Source organism: Carassius carassius, chromosome 37, assembly GCF_963082965.1.
Source record: "Carassius carassius chromosome 37, fCarCar2.1, whole genome shotgun sequence".
NCBI classification, from domain to species: domain Eukaryota; kingdom Metazoa; phylum Chordata; class Actinopteri; order Cypriniformes; family Cyprinidae; genus Carassius; species Carassius carassius.
In genome coordinates, this window is record NC_081791.1 from 13,976,973 (window position 1) to 13,994,235 (window position 17,263).

The 17,263-nt window shown below is 36.7% G+C and overlaps 1 protein-coding gene across 4 annotated transcripts; it reads left to right on the forward strand.

Moving 5' to 3' along the window:
- Positions 1-12,757: 12,757 nt before the first annotated feature.
- LOC132118083 (cytochrome c oxidase subunit 4 isoform 2, mitochondrial) lies at positions 12,758-15,974 on the forward strand. 4 transcript variants are annotated; one of them, XM_059527614.1, is made up of 5 exons: positions 12,758-12,927; positions 14,462-14,561; positions 14,769-14,936; positions 15,406-15,537; positions 15,643-15,974. In XM_059527614.1, the coding sequence occupies exons 2-5, from the start codon at positions 14,462-14,464 to the stop codon at positions 15,774-15,776; spliced, it is 534 nt and encodes a 177-aa protein (XP_059383597.1). In that variant the 5' UTR covers positions 12,758-12,927; the 3' UTR covers positions 15,777-15,974. The 4 variants fall into 4 exon arrangements, with proteins under 4 accessions (XP_059383597.1, XP_059383599.1, XP_059383600.1 ...); XM_059527616.1 differs by having other exon boundaries at positions 12,772-12,810; XM_059527617.1 differs by having other exon boundaries at positions 12,817-12,835.
- The last annotated feature ends 1,289 nt before the right edge of the window (positions 15,975-17,263 follow it).

Here is a 17,263-nt window from a genome sequence, read left to right on the forward strand (position 1 = left end):
ATTAAGCGAGGTACGAAGAACGGCCCCCTGATCTTTAAACCCCCATTACTCACTCCCACCCTGGCTCTGAGAGGCCAAATGGTGTTTGAATCCATTGTTCAGCGCTCGGTTTAACTGTTAGCATGACAGAGGAAAACAGAGAACTCTGAGACACAAAGACCTGGTCCCCTGGGCCGTGAACCTCAACCGTCAATCCTCTCTCATTACAAGCATTTCTCATTAAACACCAAGCTACTGCTGATCCGTCTCTCTATTGCAAATAAACAATTTAAAAAGTGAAGTATCAGTTCCACTCCTATACTCACTCTATCCGTTGCAACAGAAGTGTGTGTTTTTTATACTGACATGTACTAAACTAAACAAAAGAGCCTAAAGCAATTGTACCACCATAAGTGTTATGTAAGCTTATTGCTTTATCGTTTAATTCTTATCTAAGACTGTGAAGAGAAATTAAAACTTTCTTCCCTGAAAAATCAGTTTGCCTGATTTAAATACAGAATATGAGCAAATAATACCATCTGTAAATCTCTTTTAGTTCCATTTTGATTTCTCTCTCTGAAAATTGTTTCCATTTTATTCATGACACTTAGACGTGAAACAATGACAGTTACTGTATGTCAGCACTCTGCGGTTTTCCACTTTCCAAATAAATGTTCCTGAGAAGCTTCTGAGAAAACTTTCCTGATGATGCTCTGGAGCTTAATATATAAGCTTGTGTAGAGCCAAGTTATTGCCTGTTTTCAATGAGCTCACCCCCATCCAGGACTTCATGTTCTGTTTAATCTAGGTCCAAAATCAACCATAATTATAGGAGAGGGATAACACACCTTGACACACTCTAAAAGCTTTATCTGATGTTTATATTTAGCCTCTTCCCACAGAGGACTGCTAAAGTCTTAAACATTCTCTCACACAGATCTTGTCTTGTGTACATGTGTTGGTTAAGTTTTTTTTTCAGGCTGGAACCGTACTTGTTTATCTGTCATCTCTCTTTATTCAAGGTTTCCATCCATCTTAAATCTGTAGCTCACACATAATATGTTCATAATTCGGTTTTATTAACATGACATGATCAAGTGTGTGAGACTAAATTCTGTCATATTTACTCTCCCTCATGTCATTCCATTGAATTTTTCTACTTCTGCAGAACACACGATCAGATATTCAGAAAAATGAGGATGACTAAACAGTTTTGGTGGACGTTGACTTCCATTGTAGGGGGGAAAACATCTCAAAATAACTTCATGTATGTTCCAGAGAAGACATCTGTCACTTTAATAATATATGATTATCAAAATAAAGATAGACAAACAGCCACATGATTGTTTAGTATTGTATATTGAAATATGAAAATACATTTTTAATGTCCTTCTATCGTATTTCCAAACCGCATCCAACAACTGCATTTTTCCTTGCATTGAGGGAGAGGCTGGCAGAAAGCCAAACCAGGATGCTGCTATTTAGTCACCAATGACAGTCTCTCTCTCTCTCTCTCTCTCTCTCTCTCTCTCTCTCTCTCTGAGCCCCCCCCCACCCCCATGTTTTAATTCTCATATAAACAAATACTGTCTTCCCCTTTCCCTCATTCCCATTGGATGATGGACCTATGGGAATGTATCCATGCTGCTAGCGATGGGTAAGGATCTCTTATCTCTTACCTTTCATTATTCCTCTGGTGAAAACAGAAAGAGACTGGCAAGATGAAACAGGAAAGATAAGGCCAACAGCATTGGATAACAGAAAACCACTGAAGAGGCAGACAATGAGAAAACACCAGATGACAACCGTGATCAGCATGGGAGATCATATCATAGATGATAAATCATTCCATATACTGGACCGCACCACGCAGAATCCATTACAGTTTCAGAGATTTTAAAAGAATAAAAAGTGCCTGGTATGTGTTGCTTTGAAATACAAACCTCTGAAAATGTTTTGACTAAGCATAAGGTCGCAGTCTACTGACTTTCCATAATGCTTACAGGAGAAAGAGCAATCTAGTGTCTTATCAGTGCACAAGCCCTCCCTTCACAATCACTGTATTTTAAGCAATAGTTCACTTAAAAATGAACATGCTGTCATTCTTTACTCACGATCATGCTTTCAAAACTCATGTGACTTTCTTTCTTCCATGCAAAACAGAAAATGCTCAAGCTATTCTTTTCTATAACAAAAGTGAATGGTGACCATGCATGCACAGTAAAAATACTCCTAGTAACAACAACAACAACAATAAAAGAGTCATAAATTCACCATAAAAAAATATGGTGACAATGTCTTTGGTATTGCAGGCTGGCATATTGGTGCCTGTATATTCTACAACTTATAACTGTATATTTAATCAAGTAATATAATGTTAAATAATTTTCTACAGAGCACAGCATCAGGCTAATACACAACAGTAAAATAATGCCATAAACATTAACTAAACAACATAAAATGCATCACATAACTCCCTATTGTATAACTGAATTATATGATTCACACTGAGACCTCTGTTAATGTCCTTTTACTGTTTTCACCATTAATCATATGCTAACTCCATACATTTGATTACATATAATGTAAAGCTAAACCATTCAGTTTTTAAAAGGTAAGATTTTCAGTGAATAACAATTACATTGTTGTTGTTTTTTCCCTCCCTCAAGCTATTGCATGGCTTTAGAAGATTTGTAATATTGTGCATGAGTTAATCCTTTCCTTTTTCATAGCCAACATTCCTCAATATATCATTTTTGGGTGTACTGTCTCTTTAACTTCTGTATCTGACTTATGTTGTTTCTTAATATACCTCTTTTGCATGCTCTCTGGTGTTCTCCTGTTCCCATTGGAGTGAGTGCGTGAGTTCACCCAGCAGGGCCATGACAGAGCAGATGTCAGGCAGCAGAGACTCACACTGAATTAAACAGGTTCAGCCAACAAAGCAACCCCCCCCCCCCCCCACCAAATATGCACAAAAAAACTCTCGCACACACATGCACCACTATGCTCTGTCAGTCTTTATCAGGAAATATATACAATGTAAACAATGGTTCTTTCAAAGTCAAGGCTGCTTTATGCTCATTAGCATTGGGTGTTTCTATTTTTATACACTAGCTTGCACATATGTATACAAATCCAAACCACTATTGTGCCTGGCGTATTGTTGTTTAGGGAGTTAAGGCATGCTTGAATTACACGTGTCTCAGAATGTGAGTACTTGAGAGTGTATTAAAACCCACTGCCTCTTGACAGGATCGTTCATGGTAACTGTATCACAATGTGTGTAAAGTGTGTGGATGTGTACGGAAGTAGAAAGAGGAAGAGTGGCATGTTAAAGGTTCATGTTTTGTTGGCGTTGGTGACCAAGTCACTTGGAAGGTCAAAGATAAGATCTGTTCATACAGAATAAACACTGAGTGTGAATATGCAAATGTGTGGTGAAAAAAAACAAACAAAGAAGAAACATGGATGATAATGATGACAGGTCTTCACACATGCACACAAAAAACTTAAACCCTGAACCTTAAACCTGTCAAAATAAATAGTTAGTTAACTATTTATAGCAGGACTGTGTTATATACAGTCCACATGCCATTTTTGCCTTTTCAAGTTTCCTTCCTTTCATCTTTTCCCAAATAGCACATCCCACCAAATCCTCTTTTTCTTCATCTAGACAAGCAGCTGCTATCCTTCTGGCACTGAATGGAAAGCCCCAGGAGAGATGAAGGATGAGTGTGACTAGACGCTACAGGTCAAAGGTCGAGACTGCATGTGCCAGATTTCTATATGGCACATCAGTTAGACAAGTGCACACACCTACTAATCATCATATATATACACACACGCTGCACTTAAAAAAGTGTGTTAAAAAGTGTCATTCTGTCCTTTTATAGTCATCAGTTTGTAAAGACACATAATGTTTAATGTGTTTAGCAACTTAAATTGCATTGTGCTATATCAATAAAAAATAATAAATTCTATTATATATTTGGATTAAATTGTGCTTTAAGAAAGATAAAAAAAACATAAAGAGATCAAAAATGAGGAGACTAACTTTTCTTGAACACTTCACTGTTTAAACTATTTATTATATAGTTTTATATATTAAATATACATGTATATTTTTGTGTGTGTATATATAGTAAAATACACATGAGAACACGAATAGGTTTTCATAGAATCGATAATACGATATATTAACTAAAATCAAAAAAATATAAAGAAGGAATAAAGACACATTGCTAACTTATATTTCCATGTTTTTCATCAAAATACACTAATATAGCAAGGAGAAGATGGAAATGGATGCAGCAGTGTTATTTTAGTATTATGCTTTTATTGATATTTTGAAGCTTTCATTTTTATATATTTTAGTTTTTGTAATTCTGATATGCTTTTTACATTTTTATAAGTTTTCGTTTTATTTATTTATTTAAATATATATAAGTGTTTAACAGAATTTTTTTTTCAGTGAGAAGCCAGGGACATTTTTCAAGTTTAAGATTTTCATCTAGTATTTATATGTTATTTTATTTCAGATTTATTTCAATTAATGAAAACTCTTTAATAGTTTTAGTTGACTGGTTTGTCAGTGTGTTTAGAAAAATGTTAAAGCTGGTACGAATTATTCATTTTAAAAGTTATTTGCACACACACACACATACACACACACACACACTATATATATATATATATGTGTGTGTGTGAGAGAGATTACTATAAAGATATGTCAATATATGTCAATGCTATAAGGCAAATTGACTGTGAAACTGACCATAAAACCTTCAGACACACTGTTGTTCATATTAAGCAGCAGCACATTACCAAAAAAAGACACACAAAATCAGCTTTTTCAGTCCCTTAAAATGCACAGCCACACATACACACACACACACACACACACACAGGCTCATTACTCGCTTATTGCGGTGTCAAAGATCAAAGCCCAGGGGAGCTGACCTCAGAGCCCTTGAGGAGGAGGCATTATTCCTGCCATCTTCCCTCACTCTCTTCTCACTTTTTCCACCTTCTAAACCCCACAGATCCTGCTGCTATTAAGCCACAAAATGACACGAGGCACATGTTCCTGCTCAGTGACTGCATCCCTGTGCGTAGAAGCACCAAGCTAAATTATGAATATGAATATCATAATGAATAATGAATGCAGGATAATGTTTGTGTCCTGAAGCTGTGAAAAAAGGGATGAGTCTCAGAGACTTGAAGATGTAGGACAAGGGTTTTGATTCTACACTGCATTTTGTTTAAAGCTGGCTTGTTCCTTTCCTTACGATACTCTTTAAGATGATTTGCAGTGATTCTGCACCATATTTTTTATGTGTTTTCTAATTTATGTGTTTGTTTTTTTGTGAGTAGCGATGCTGATTAATTACATTAATTCAGTAATACAGTATAAGGATTTGTCAATATGTACAGTTGTTCATATGTAAATAATTTAGATGCTGTCAATATTTTATGTTTACTGTCTATGTGGTAAAACAACATTTTACATAGAATTACTAAATATATACATGCAATTCTTGTCTAGACGATTCAGTTATTTGTTTGCTTGCTGCGACTGGATCATTGAATCAGTGAGCTGGTAACCGCTGCATTCAGGGCTGCGTTTCCAAAAAAGCATGGTTAGCCTAAATTGATCATAGAACCAACTGTCACCAATTGAGCTACGATCAATTTAGGATTACAAAGTTTTGGGGAAATGCAGCCCAGATCAGAATAGATCACTTGAATTTACATATATCATAGAAAAAAACAATTATTTTTTGAAGGTGATTATTTCATAAGAATCTGTAAGGTGTGGATCATGAAACCATGACACATGAAAATTCACCTCTAACTCTGCCCTGAACGTGTCAGTGGAGCATAAACAGATCGAAAATGTACTAACAAGACTATACGAATTAGATGGCAATATGCCAAAATGTAAAATAGTTCCGTGTTCCAATGGGTTCAACCGGTTCATCGAAAAAGAATCGACTCGATTGATTTGCTAACGTATTTGACATTGCTGAATGAGGAAAGGCATGTTTTTTCTGTAACATAGTATGGAAAAAAGGCGGATATTATGTGTTTGAATGTAACGAAGTAAAAGTGAAGGTAGTAAAAGTAACACATTCTATGTTTACTTATCGTATTTGGCAGAAAAACTTGTTGGACCAGCAAATGGTGCATAAAGCCTAAAATATGAGATATATATCTCAGATGTATATCAGCTTGTCTTTATTAAATATTTTAGTAAACAAGACATCCAGATTTTAAGATGATGTGGAAATTTTAATAAATATGCATTAACTAAATATTTGGTATAACCATCTTTGGTTTTGAACTTGTTGCCTGTGTTTACAATGGTTGTTTAGGGGGGAAGGGCACTGATGTTACACCCTGAAACCAAATGCTTAACCTCATTTGCCTCATTACATATCCTGCCAGCACTGCAGATAATATGGAAAACTCTAAGCAAGGTAGCTCAGCCTGATAATCCTTTCACGAAGATAACACTGAATGCTATTATTATTGCTAAATGTTTGGCAGTGCCACTTTGAATAGAGAAAAACAAACAGTGAGAAGCTCTAATTGGTGTGTAATGTAGGTCAGTGTCCCATCATCCATCAGGGCCATCATGGACTGCATCATCTGACATCCCATTCACTACTCTGAAGCATAACCTCATTGAACAAGAGCCAGCAGAGGAGGAGAGGATCCAGATCAAACAAAAAACTGTAACCACACATAAAATGAACAACAAAAAGAGCAGCCACACTTCTAACAAAAGGCAGTGGGAGAGTGACCCATTTACCCAGCATGCCCAGGGGAGGCTGAAAGAAAAAGATTGTCTTATGGTGCCAGTATGCAGAGTAGGTTGGATGTGAATGGAGGAAGGAAAGGAAGAGTGAGAGAGGTGGCACAGTGAACCAGGACACTGGCAGAAGAAGGTCTAGGTCAAAGCTGGCACTGTATGTATGGCATCTGTCCTTGGCCATATTTTTGGGGCGGCAGTGGCTCAGTGGTTCATGTAGGTTGTCTACAAACTGGAAGGTTGGTGGTTCAATCCCCGGCTCCACCTGACCAAGTGTCGAGGTGTCCTTGAGCAAGACACCTAACCCCAGCTGCTTCCGACGAGCTGGATGGTGCCTTGAATGGCTGACACCGCAGTCGGTGTGTGAATGAGTGAGTGAATGGGTGAATGTGAGGCAAATTGTGAAGCACTTTGGATGGCCATGTGGTCTGTTGAAAGCGCTATATAAATGCAGTCCATTTACCATTTACCATTTGAGGGCAGGCCTTCTTAGGTTCACCCTCATATTTATGGCCCTACAAGTGTTAGTGTAAAGAGAGTGAATGATATACTATCACTAAAGTAGTGCTCTTTCAGATTTTGGCATGAGAAGGCATTTCCCCACAAGGCTGAATGAACCACACATAGGCAGAAAGTAATGAAGCATTTCTTTAAATTTCACTTCTGTGCCAGAAATATCTCAATGCTAGGTCCATCTTTCAACGTGGTGAAGTCTGTGGTTATCTTGCAGCTTAAATAAGAGAGTAACACTTTTGGCTATAACATATATGTAACTTACTATACCACACACACACACACATATATATATATATATATATCTGCTACAAATTATTGTTTTGACTGTCCATAAAGTGTGTCAATTAATGTCAAGTACAAGTACTGTAGTTAAAAATCTTTTTTTTTATATGCATTCATTTTGCTATTTTTAAATATTCAGATAAATATCAGATAAATCAGATTGACTTGTTCCAAATGATTTTTATGCCAAACCCCTTTTACAAACCTCAATTAATGTTAAGCATTAATATTTAGATTAAATTAAACATTCTTTCTAATTTTTATAATAAAATATCTCTCTCTCACTCTCTCTCTCTCTCTCTCTCTCTCTCTCTCTATATATATATATATATTAATTAAAAAATAATAATAATTTTGTATGGTCCTGGTATTCCCTACATTATGGGGACCAAATGTCCACAAGGATATAATGTCAGTAAATTTTGACCTTGTAGGAATTGTTTAATTTATTTATTTATTCAGTCATTCATTTGGGTCCCATGAAGAAATAAGCTTATATATTATACAGAATGATCTTTTTTGAAAACTGAAAAAAGCAGAAAGTTTCATGTACAGGATAGGTTTAGGGATATGGGCTAAAAAAAAAATCCAGTACAGTACATTAAAACCAGTGTGAATGTGTGTGTGTCAGATTTTTAAATACTTATTAGATTTATGAAATAACTGACATGCAGTGTTTGCTTTCAGTGAAGTGGGCATCTCATGGTTTGCAGATAAACTATTATTTGTTTTGATGTGGACATAGACGAATTGCATTGGGGACCAGACTGACTTAAAGGTTAACAGTCAAGAGGGTCATTTCTACTTCAGTCTTCATCTCTGGCTTTTTGTGGCTTTGTGAAGGGACAAGACAAAGCAAGAAGCCTGGGGTGGGGAAGGCGAAGACAAATGGCATATGAGTTTCCTCTAGAGAACAAAAATGCAAAATGTAAGCATATAATAGGACTGAGCTGGAGGAAGGGGTCTAGGAGATAACAATGGGGGTAACGACAGAAGCAGGGGGTTGTGTACGCTCAGTTTAAGCTGTGTTTAGTCGGGGGTGGGCAGGGACACGTGCCACTCTTGGTGGGAGGGGACAGGATGGAATTGAGGGAGCACAGCCAGTGGTGCCCAATCCGGCCCTCTGCTTTGTTCTGCCAGCTGTTAGTGTCACGGTCAACACCCGAGAAGCAGTGGGACAGACACCACCTTAATACACACTAACACAGTTCTCTGATAGATAGATTGATGTTGAAATAGTGAGGCTTTCAACTGAAAAAAGATCAGGCATAAATGCTTTATTAAAGCGGAAGATATTTTAGAAAGAAAAAGAATGAAACTGATTTGTGTAGCTGCTTTAAAGGGGTCATATGATGTTGCTAAAAAGAAAATTATGTTGTGTATTTGGTGTAAAATACCCACATTATTTTCCACATAATGTATATTATTGTTGCTCCTCTATGCCCCGCCTTTCTGAAATGCATCGATTTTTACAAAGCTCATTGTTCTGAAAAGCAAGGTGTGCTCTGATTGGCCAGCTATCCAGTGCATTGTGATTGGCTGAATACCTCAAACGTGTGACAGAAATATTACGCCCCTTACCATACTGTGATGCTGTCTCCTGGTACGATGTGACAAAAACAATAAAACCCATTACAAATGAGGCATTTGTTGCATCCAGTGGGGACGTAATTACTAATTATAATGATTTATACTGTGTTTTTATGCATTGCGTTGTGTATCACACCACATAAAGATAAAACCATGTCTGCATTTGTGATTGGAAAAATGACAAACAACAAGCCTACTCTACACTGCTCAAAACTCGCATTTGAATCATCATTGGCAAATTCTTTAAATATGAAAAACGTACTTACAGACTGTGAGTCAGAAGCACCAGACTGTCCTTGCAAAGTTGGAATTGCCCCACTTTATAGAAACAGCCGTTGTGCCACAGACACATTGTAGTCTTTTCTCCCAGGATCAGGAAACAGTCCTCCATAAAATGTGCAGCACATTTCTGAATATTTGGGTTGAACTGTTCTGGAACAGTGATGTAAATACAACTTAACCAGTGATTTCTAGTTGTGTCCTCTTTTGGAAGGCAAAACAAAGTAGTTTCGCTTTCACAATGAAACACACAGAAACACACACTGCGGGCTTGAATGAGGAAAGGCTGGTGGACTTGAGAACGGCGCAGCTGGCGGATTCGATGAAGGAGCATCTGTTGGGTTTGCAGCAACAGCATGTGACGACCCTGGGCTGGACTCTGCTTCATCCACGCCGAAAGCCGATCCGGCGATCCACAAAGCAAAGTTGATGTAATTCCTCAGTGACCAGCACGGATCAGCTCTAGGCATGACGAAGCGGACATCGTCCTCTTTTGGAAGTGCCAAACAAAGTAGTTTCGCTATCACAACGAAACACACAGCATCTCCACAACAAGGTGCCAACAACAATACTACAGCAAGAATAAAAGTTACGCCTTCTTTCTTTGCGTGAACATTTGGGCGGTGTTATGCAAATCTTTCCACATCTTCACGTAGACGTGGGGGCGTTTAAATGAGGCATTTTAGGAGGGCGTGGACAAGTCTTAACTTTTATAAAGAATATCTCTTTGTGTTTGAGACTTGAGATCTTCTTTACGCACTAAGAGCTTGTAACACTCCAAAGAGAAAGGACAATTTTAAATTGCATCACATGACCACTTTAATACTGATTATCCATCTAGTGTGAAAATACATTTGTATTATAAAGTTCATAAGAAAGTTTACAGGAAATGTAATTTGTTAGCAAATAGTTATTTAAGGCAGAATCCATTTTGCTTCTGCTCTCTCCAGCACTAATTCAAACAGAGATAATAACAGAGATAATAAGCATCATCTGGAGTTTTTCACTTCACTAAATATTGCCCTAAATGTAGCATTTGCTATAGGCTTATAGGTTTTCATGCTGTTAGATTTAATTATAAACTATAAACGTTGTTAAATGATTAACAGTTTTATAATTACGGTTAAATGGAAAGCAAAAGAGGAGTTTAGGACTTGGTAAGTGGCAGTTTTATATAGGCCTACACAAACACACACACACACATTTCCATGAAATGGAGGTATCATAGAGCTGTTCAGTTTGCTGTCATAAAACCATGAAGAGTGTTAGTATTTTCCAGCCATGAATTTCCCCTCAGGAATTTCCTATGGGTTTTTAGAACAGCAGTTTTGATTTATGAGTGAAATGAGGTCTGTCGTTATCTTAAAGAGACTTTAACGTTTTACTATAACAAAAACTAGGCAGTTATAACCAACCTAAAGTGTAAATTTTTCTTATTAAATTTAGACTTTATTCCCGTTTTTAAAGCAAAGCAAGCCTTCCTATTCACATCACCAACAAAAGCCTGACTCATAGGCCTACTTACGGTCGAGCTTGTGAAAAGTCTTTATGTTCGGTCAGACTCGCTGCTGCCCCCCGTACAAAATATCCAAGAGTGATTGAAGACCGGGTTTTGGCACCGTGTGAGGTTTACTGCTGCCACCCAGAGGCTTCTGAAGGTTTGTACATTCACACAAATGAGCTCAGCTCTTGCTGTTGCTTTTCAAAAAGACCTTTATGTCCTGTTCTTTTTCAATTATTGACTGATACACAACCAGTGAGAGTTTGTTTAGATCGTTTAGTCCACTTTAGGCCTTGTTTACAGCTGGTGTGACAGCTTTACTTTGAGTTGCATCCACAGAAAACGGTCCCAACTTGTCCTGCATTTTCTGTTGTTGTTAGTTTGAGTTGTTGTTGTAAAAACTGTGACAGTGACATCTGAAGGTGTTTCAGCATGATTGAATGGCTGATGAAAACAGATAAAATTCAGTTGTATACAGGAATGCTTATGGGGAAAAGATAAGCACTGAGCAGGTTATTGCGGGTACATCAGAGTTCATGTGTAAAGGTTGCACTTCAGGTTCTTGTATCTAACACAGAATGGTCTGAAAAGTAGACTATAAGTCTCTAAGCCAGGCCCTGTTAAAGCAACATTTTAGCTAAACAACTGTAGGTTTTTTTTTTTAATTTATTTTAATTTTAGTTAAAGTTTAAATTTTTTTATTTATTTAGTTTTATTTTACATTACATTTATTGTACATTGTACTTTCATCACGTCCATTTCCTTCTTGCGTGTATCATAAGTTTAAATGTTTACTGACTTTGAGTTCATGAGTGAAGATCATGAGTTGAAAATTATTTAATCATTTATTCTTGTGGTATACATAGTATACAGTATTTTTTCTCTTTTGTATAAATTGAAGTTTGTTTGTTTGTTTGTTTTGTGATACTCAGCAGCATGTGAAAGATAGTGTTTATAGAGATTTGTTGGAGGTTTGTTTTTAACATTCCTTCAAGCCACTGAGATATGAAATCATTCAAATGTACGGCAACAAATATGTTGCTGATGAAGAAGAAGAGCATGACACCTGCAGTTATTGTTGAGAAGTTCTCTTAAAAAAAAAAAAAAAAACTTACAGTAAAGCAAAGAGATCTGATATTTTTAAACAGGATTCAACCATGTATGATTGTCTGATCATTATTTAGATATATCTGACACTTTGTGCTGGAGCAGCTGGAATATTTCACAGCAGGTTTGTCCTTATTTGACCCTTAACACTGATTATTCTTCAATATTTCTTCGTCTTTCACTTCTTGTTGAGCGGTGAAACATATTCCCACATTCAAACTCACTGCCAGACTTCTGAGGCAGACTTCAGTTCAGGTTGCATTGGGCTAAACCCAGATCAGGACTGGACATGAGCCAGATACACTCCACGCCTCTCTCCCCCCTCCTCTTTTACCCCTTTTTTCTGGTGTTTTCTTTATGATTGCTTCCATTTCCTCTGAAAGTTTGCTTCCAAGAACTGTAATCATAAAATCATCTGAGAATTCAAAAACAAGTCTTTATGGGATCAAAACTAAATATGAATATGAAGTATGAAATATGAAGGGGAAAATCTTCCATAAAAGTAAACAAAACCAGCACTGAGCATTTGATATGTGAAGAGTTAAACTTCAGCACAGATGTCCCAGTGAGCAGTGAAGTCACATGGTTGTCTCAGATGTTTACTTGCACAGTCTCTCACAGTTTAAAATCCCTACTAAAGCCAAAACCTCCCACTAGCTCTCTCTCTCTCTCTTTCTTTTTTTCTCCTTCCTTTCTCCACCCACCCTGTTTTCATGGTCAGTCAGTGCCAACAGCCCAAGTAGGGACATAACGCATAAACTGAAGCAAGTCTGCACTTTTTTTTCTTTTAATTTTTCTCCAGTATATTCTTATTTGTGATTTTGTCATCCTTATCATCTTGTCTCTCAGGAAAGCTGTGAGTACAATGAGGGAACTTTCTAGAAGTAGCAGTGGGGAGAAGGATAGTAAGCATGGACTAAAAACTGAAAAAAATGCATCTGTGCACTTAAAAGTGCATTCGAAAATATACTATAAATAGTATCAAAGATGAAATGTTTAAAAATTCTGCAGCAAGAAAAAGAGATCCAGCATAATCTTCATGCTTCGAGAGAAATGGATGAATTGGTCAGCATTTAACGTTGTTGCAAAACTGATAAGCATACAAATGAGTTTATTGTATTTACAGAATGACTTCTTACTTTTACTTACTGTTATACATGACCGTGCTGTCCGTATATTTACAGTAGAATAGCAATATATAGAGCTAGCCATATGTAAATAATCACTTTTAAATGTTTTGTTCATTTGTTGGAGAGTTGGGGAGTGTACAGGGTTCATTGTGAACTCTTGGTTTGGGCTTTTGCCAGTTTCTTCCATTTTATTTACAGTATTTTTGTCTCTCTCTCGCTGCACATGGAGGGTGCAGAAAATGCTTTGCACTGATAAGTAAAAAACATTTTATGACCGCAAATGTCCATTTGCTTTGTAAAAAAATATTTTTCAATGGGGTTTTGTTCAACAAAACACCAAATCTCCCAGATCTTTGTACCATAGACACAACCTGTGGATGGTGGAGACTTACTGTAAATAACAGCAAAAGATGATTATGTGACTAGACTAAACTAGCTGGGATTTGGATTTGATCCAGAACAGAAGGAACTAAAGCATCAGGGGGCTTATGTACTTTTATACATGCATAGTAAAAATGCACAAAGTCCTCAAATCAAGGTTTTTCCCTTTTTACTTAGTGATCATTTAGTACTAAACAACACCAGAACTGAATGTATAGTACACAAGCATATGGAGGTACTTACTCTGAGAGGATGGTATTCAGCTTGGCTTTAGAAACAGCAACATTTTCCATAGTTTAGATCACATAAAAGTTAAAAAAGTAGTTACACCACCATTTGAAAACCAAACATTATTTAGACACAAGATAAATGTTTTTATTTTATTTTTTTACAAGTGGGCACAGGACACTATAGTCCAGAAATATAAGTGAGGATAGCAAAATAAAGTGAACTATCACATATTATACCCAAACATTAATACAAATTTGGGACCAAATATTATTCAAACACTTTGACCTGAGCATGTTTTGCTTAAGTGTTTTTTCTTTAATTGCTAACACAACCTTTTTACACCACAGACTGAACAAAATTAAGCATTGCTTGGTAATTGGTTGACCTAAATTGGTATTGTCTAATATTGTAATTAAATATAACAGCTGACAGCTATTCAACCTAATTCATTACATGCCTTTCTATCAAAGTTATCTGATATTATCATTTTACTCTGAGATCTTGCCATATTTTATTACCATTCACATTTATAGCGAATAAACTGTGATAATGTGAGAAATATTGAATTTTGGTTTGACCTTAGTCTGCTAGGTATTGTATTCTTTCTGAGAGATTTTGAGTGTGTTTTTCTTTTCCTTTGTGGATCAGATGCTGCACTTGACAGCCAGACGTGTAGCGGGGCTCTTGTCCAGACGGGGAGTAGCTGCATTCAGCTCCAGCGGTGTCAAGATGGCCAGTCATGGGCATGGTAATGTTAAACATTATTTTAAAGAACAGCATATAATTACATTCATTTTGAATATGTAAACTAGGATGACAAATGAGCAGCATTACATCAGTATTATAACAAAATGTTTTTATAAAATTTACACTTTTTTTATGTTCCTGCATTTTCTATTTCATGTCCATATTTTTCCCTCAGTAGTCACTTGATCACTTCCTCTTGTTCTCACAGGTGGGGTGACAGAACAGACGGACATGTCTGTACCCCTGTACTGGGACCGTCTGGACACTCCTCTGCCTGACAGACCATACAAAGACACCCTCAGTGATGCAGACAAGAGCCTGAAGCAGAAGGAGAAAGGCCCCTGGAACAGTCTTTCTAAAGAGGAGAAACTTGCCTGTTAGTAATGCTAATGCTCCTGTTTCTCTTTTATTCAGTACTTATTAGAGTGTCCATATGTTTATATGAGCAATACAGTCAAATTAAAAAGTTTTGTGTCTTTGATATTCTAGTGCTAAAATCTGGCAAATTTACTTTTATCAGGTTTTGACATTTAAAATCTATCCTTTCTCACAAGAAAATGGACCAAAACTATTGGTCTCATTGCATTAAATTAATTGCTTGCTTAATTAAGATACTCCCCTTCATACCATCTACCTCTGACTAGCAATAACAAGTAAATTATTGGCTAATTTAAATAAAATTAAAAAGGACAATCCCTACGATTTGTCCCACTCCAACTTCAAGAAATATGTCAACAATTGGACAGGGTTTTTTAAATAAGAGGGCAAAGCACAAACAAAATCATGGGGTATTAAGTAAAATGCTGTATGTTGCAATCTTTATCTTCTGTGGTTCCTGGTGGCAGTGTACAGGCTTACGTTTAATGAGACATACGCTGAGATGAAGAAACCAACAGGTGAGTGGAAGACTGTGTTGGGCGGCATCTTCTTCTTCATTGGCTTTACTGGTCTGGTTGTTCTCTGGCAGAGGTACTATGGTAAGTGATCGTCTGACATTTTTGGTTTAATTCAATGATTTGTCTGAATTAAGGGTGAGTCTTTTGCTCTTGCTCTCTCTCTCTCTCTCTCTCTCTCTCTCTCAGTGTATCCCCCTCATCCTCGTACCCTTGATGACGAATGGCAGGCTATGCAGGTGAAGCGGATGCTGGACATGCGGGTGAACCCTGTGGAGGGTTTTTCAGCCAAATGGGACTATGAGAAGGGCCAGTGGAAATAGATGAAAGGAAATGCAGCTGTGAGCAACATGTCAACGCCTTGCTACTTATCTGCAATTCTCCTTTGGCAGTCTTCATGCATTACTATGCTGTCCTTTATGTGAACATTTGAAAATTATCCAATGGGCAACCATGTAAAATTTGAACACCGAATTAAGTGTTTCCTCTTGACGGACCGAAGTAAAACTTGAAATTACAAATTGTATTGTTATATTTATTTAGCACACATAATAACCACAAGAGATGTTGTGTATTCAGATGGGTTTTTATTTAATTTAAATATTAGACATAAAAATAAATAAAAAATCCTAAAGACATTAAACAATTATTTAGGGGGTGAAGCCGTTTAAATAAACCCAAAACCTTAAAAAAATAGTTTTCTTTTTTGTCCTCTAGGTTAAGTTGGCTAAATATAAACACAATAAGAAACAAATACACATCAAAAAAATATAATGGAGTTTAAGGCCATAGGAAGGAACAATATGAGTTTACACCAAATATCATAAATAATATTTTCAAATGATCAAATGGGTTAAATATTTTCACTAAGCTATGATGAGCTAGTCTAATTGTCATTTAAGTTAACTAGTTTACATAGTGTAGTGCCAATGCTGGTACATTTCACTCTTAAGCATACTGTCAAACTCACCACACACACACACACACTCCGCAACATGACAAACAGACACAGACTAAGCATGCAAGCAGCAAATTTCATAACACTGAATGTATTCTGTGAAATCAGTGTCTACGGAGCAGCAAAAAGTGTAAATGTCTGCAATTTGAATTTGCTGAGACTCACCAACTATAATTTGTACATTGTTATTAAACACTTCACTTGCAACTTATAAGTTTAAAAGGGGGCTATTGGATTGAATGTCAAAACTGTTAAATTTCTTCATATCAAACTTCAAGTCAGCAGGAAACTAGATTTGCAAGCCAATTTATTCACGCCATGTGATGTAGACCTACCTCTGAATGAAGCTACAGAGTAACGCGTTACCCATCCGGATTGTAATGACTTTCAGATGTATTGTTTGTGTAGCGTGTTTTTATTACGTTTACTTCATTAAATCATTACGTAAACTATTAGCAATATTTTAGAAAGGTTGTATTTAAGAAAAGAGAAAGTGTATCACGTTATTATACATTATAACTAGCGGATCGGGGACTAGGCTAAAAACTTTATTCCAGACATGCTTAACGATCCGCGGAACACTAGACGTCTCTTTCCTGGGTTAGGTCTCAAAGGACGTTACGCTAATGATTGGTATGTTTTGATTGACACACCAAACGATCTCAGTTTCCCCACGAGATCTCCAACTGGGGCGGAGGCATGAAACACACCTGTACCACCACAGCTTCAATCACTTCTGTTTGAATTAACCCGCTTGTCAATCATCATCACAACTCGAAAAAGGCGAAGAATATTCTACTTGACGTCCTGTTTGAATTAATGATGTTTTGAGTTCTAGAGATCATTTCTCCA

What these genes read in the sequence shown, in the direction of transcription:
- LOC132118083 (XM_059527614.1), top strand. Translation starts at nt 14,462, where the DNA reads ATGCTGCACTTGACAGCCAGACGTGTAGCGGGGCTCTTGTCCAGACGG. An exon ending in TAAAGAGGAGAAACTTGCCT is followed by an intron (nt 14,937 to 15,405) that starts GTTAGTAATGCT and finishes TCCTGGTGGCAG; the next exon opens with TGTACAGGCTTACGTTTAAT. An exon ending in TCTCTGGCAGAGGTACTATG is followed by an intron (nt 15,538 to 15,642) that starts GTAAGTGATCGT and finishes TCTCTCTCTCAG; the next exon opens with TGTATCCCCCTCATCCTCGT.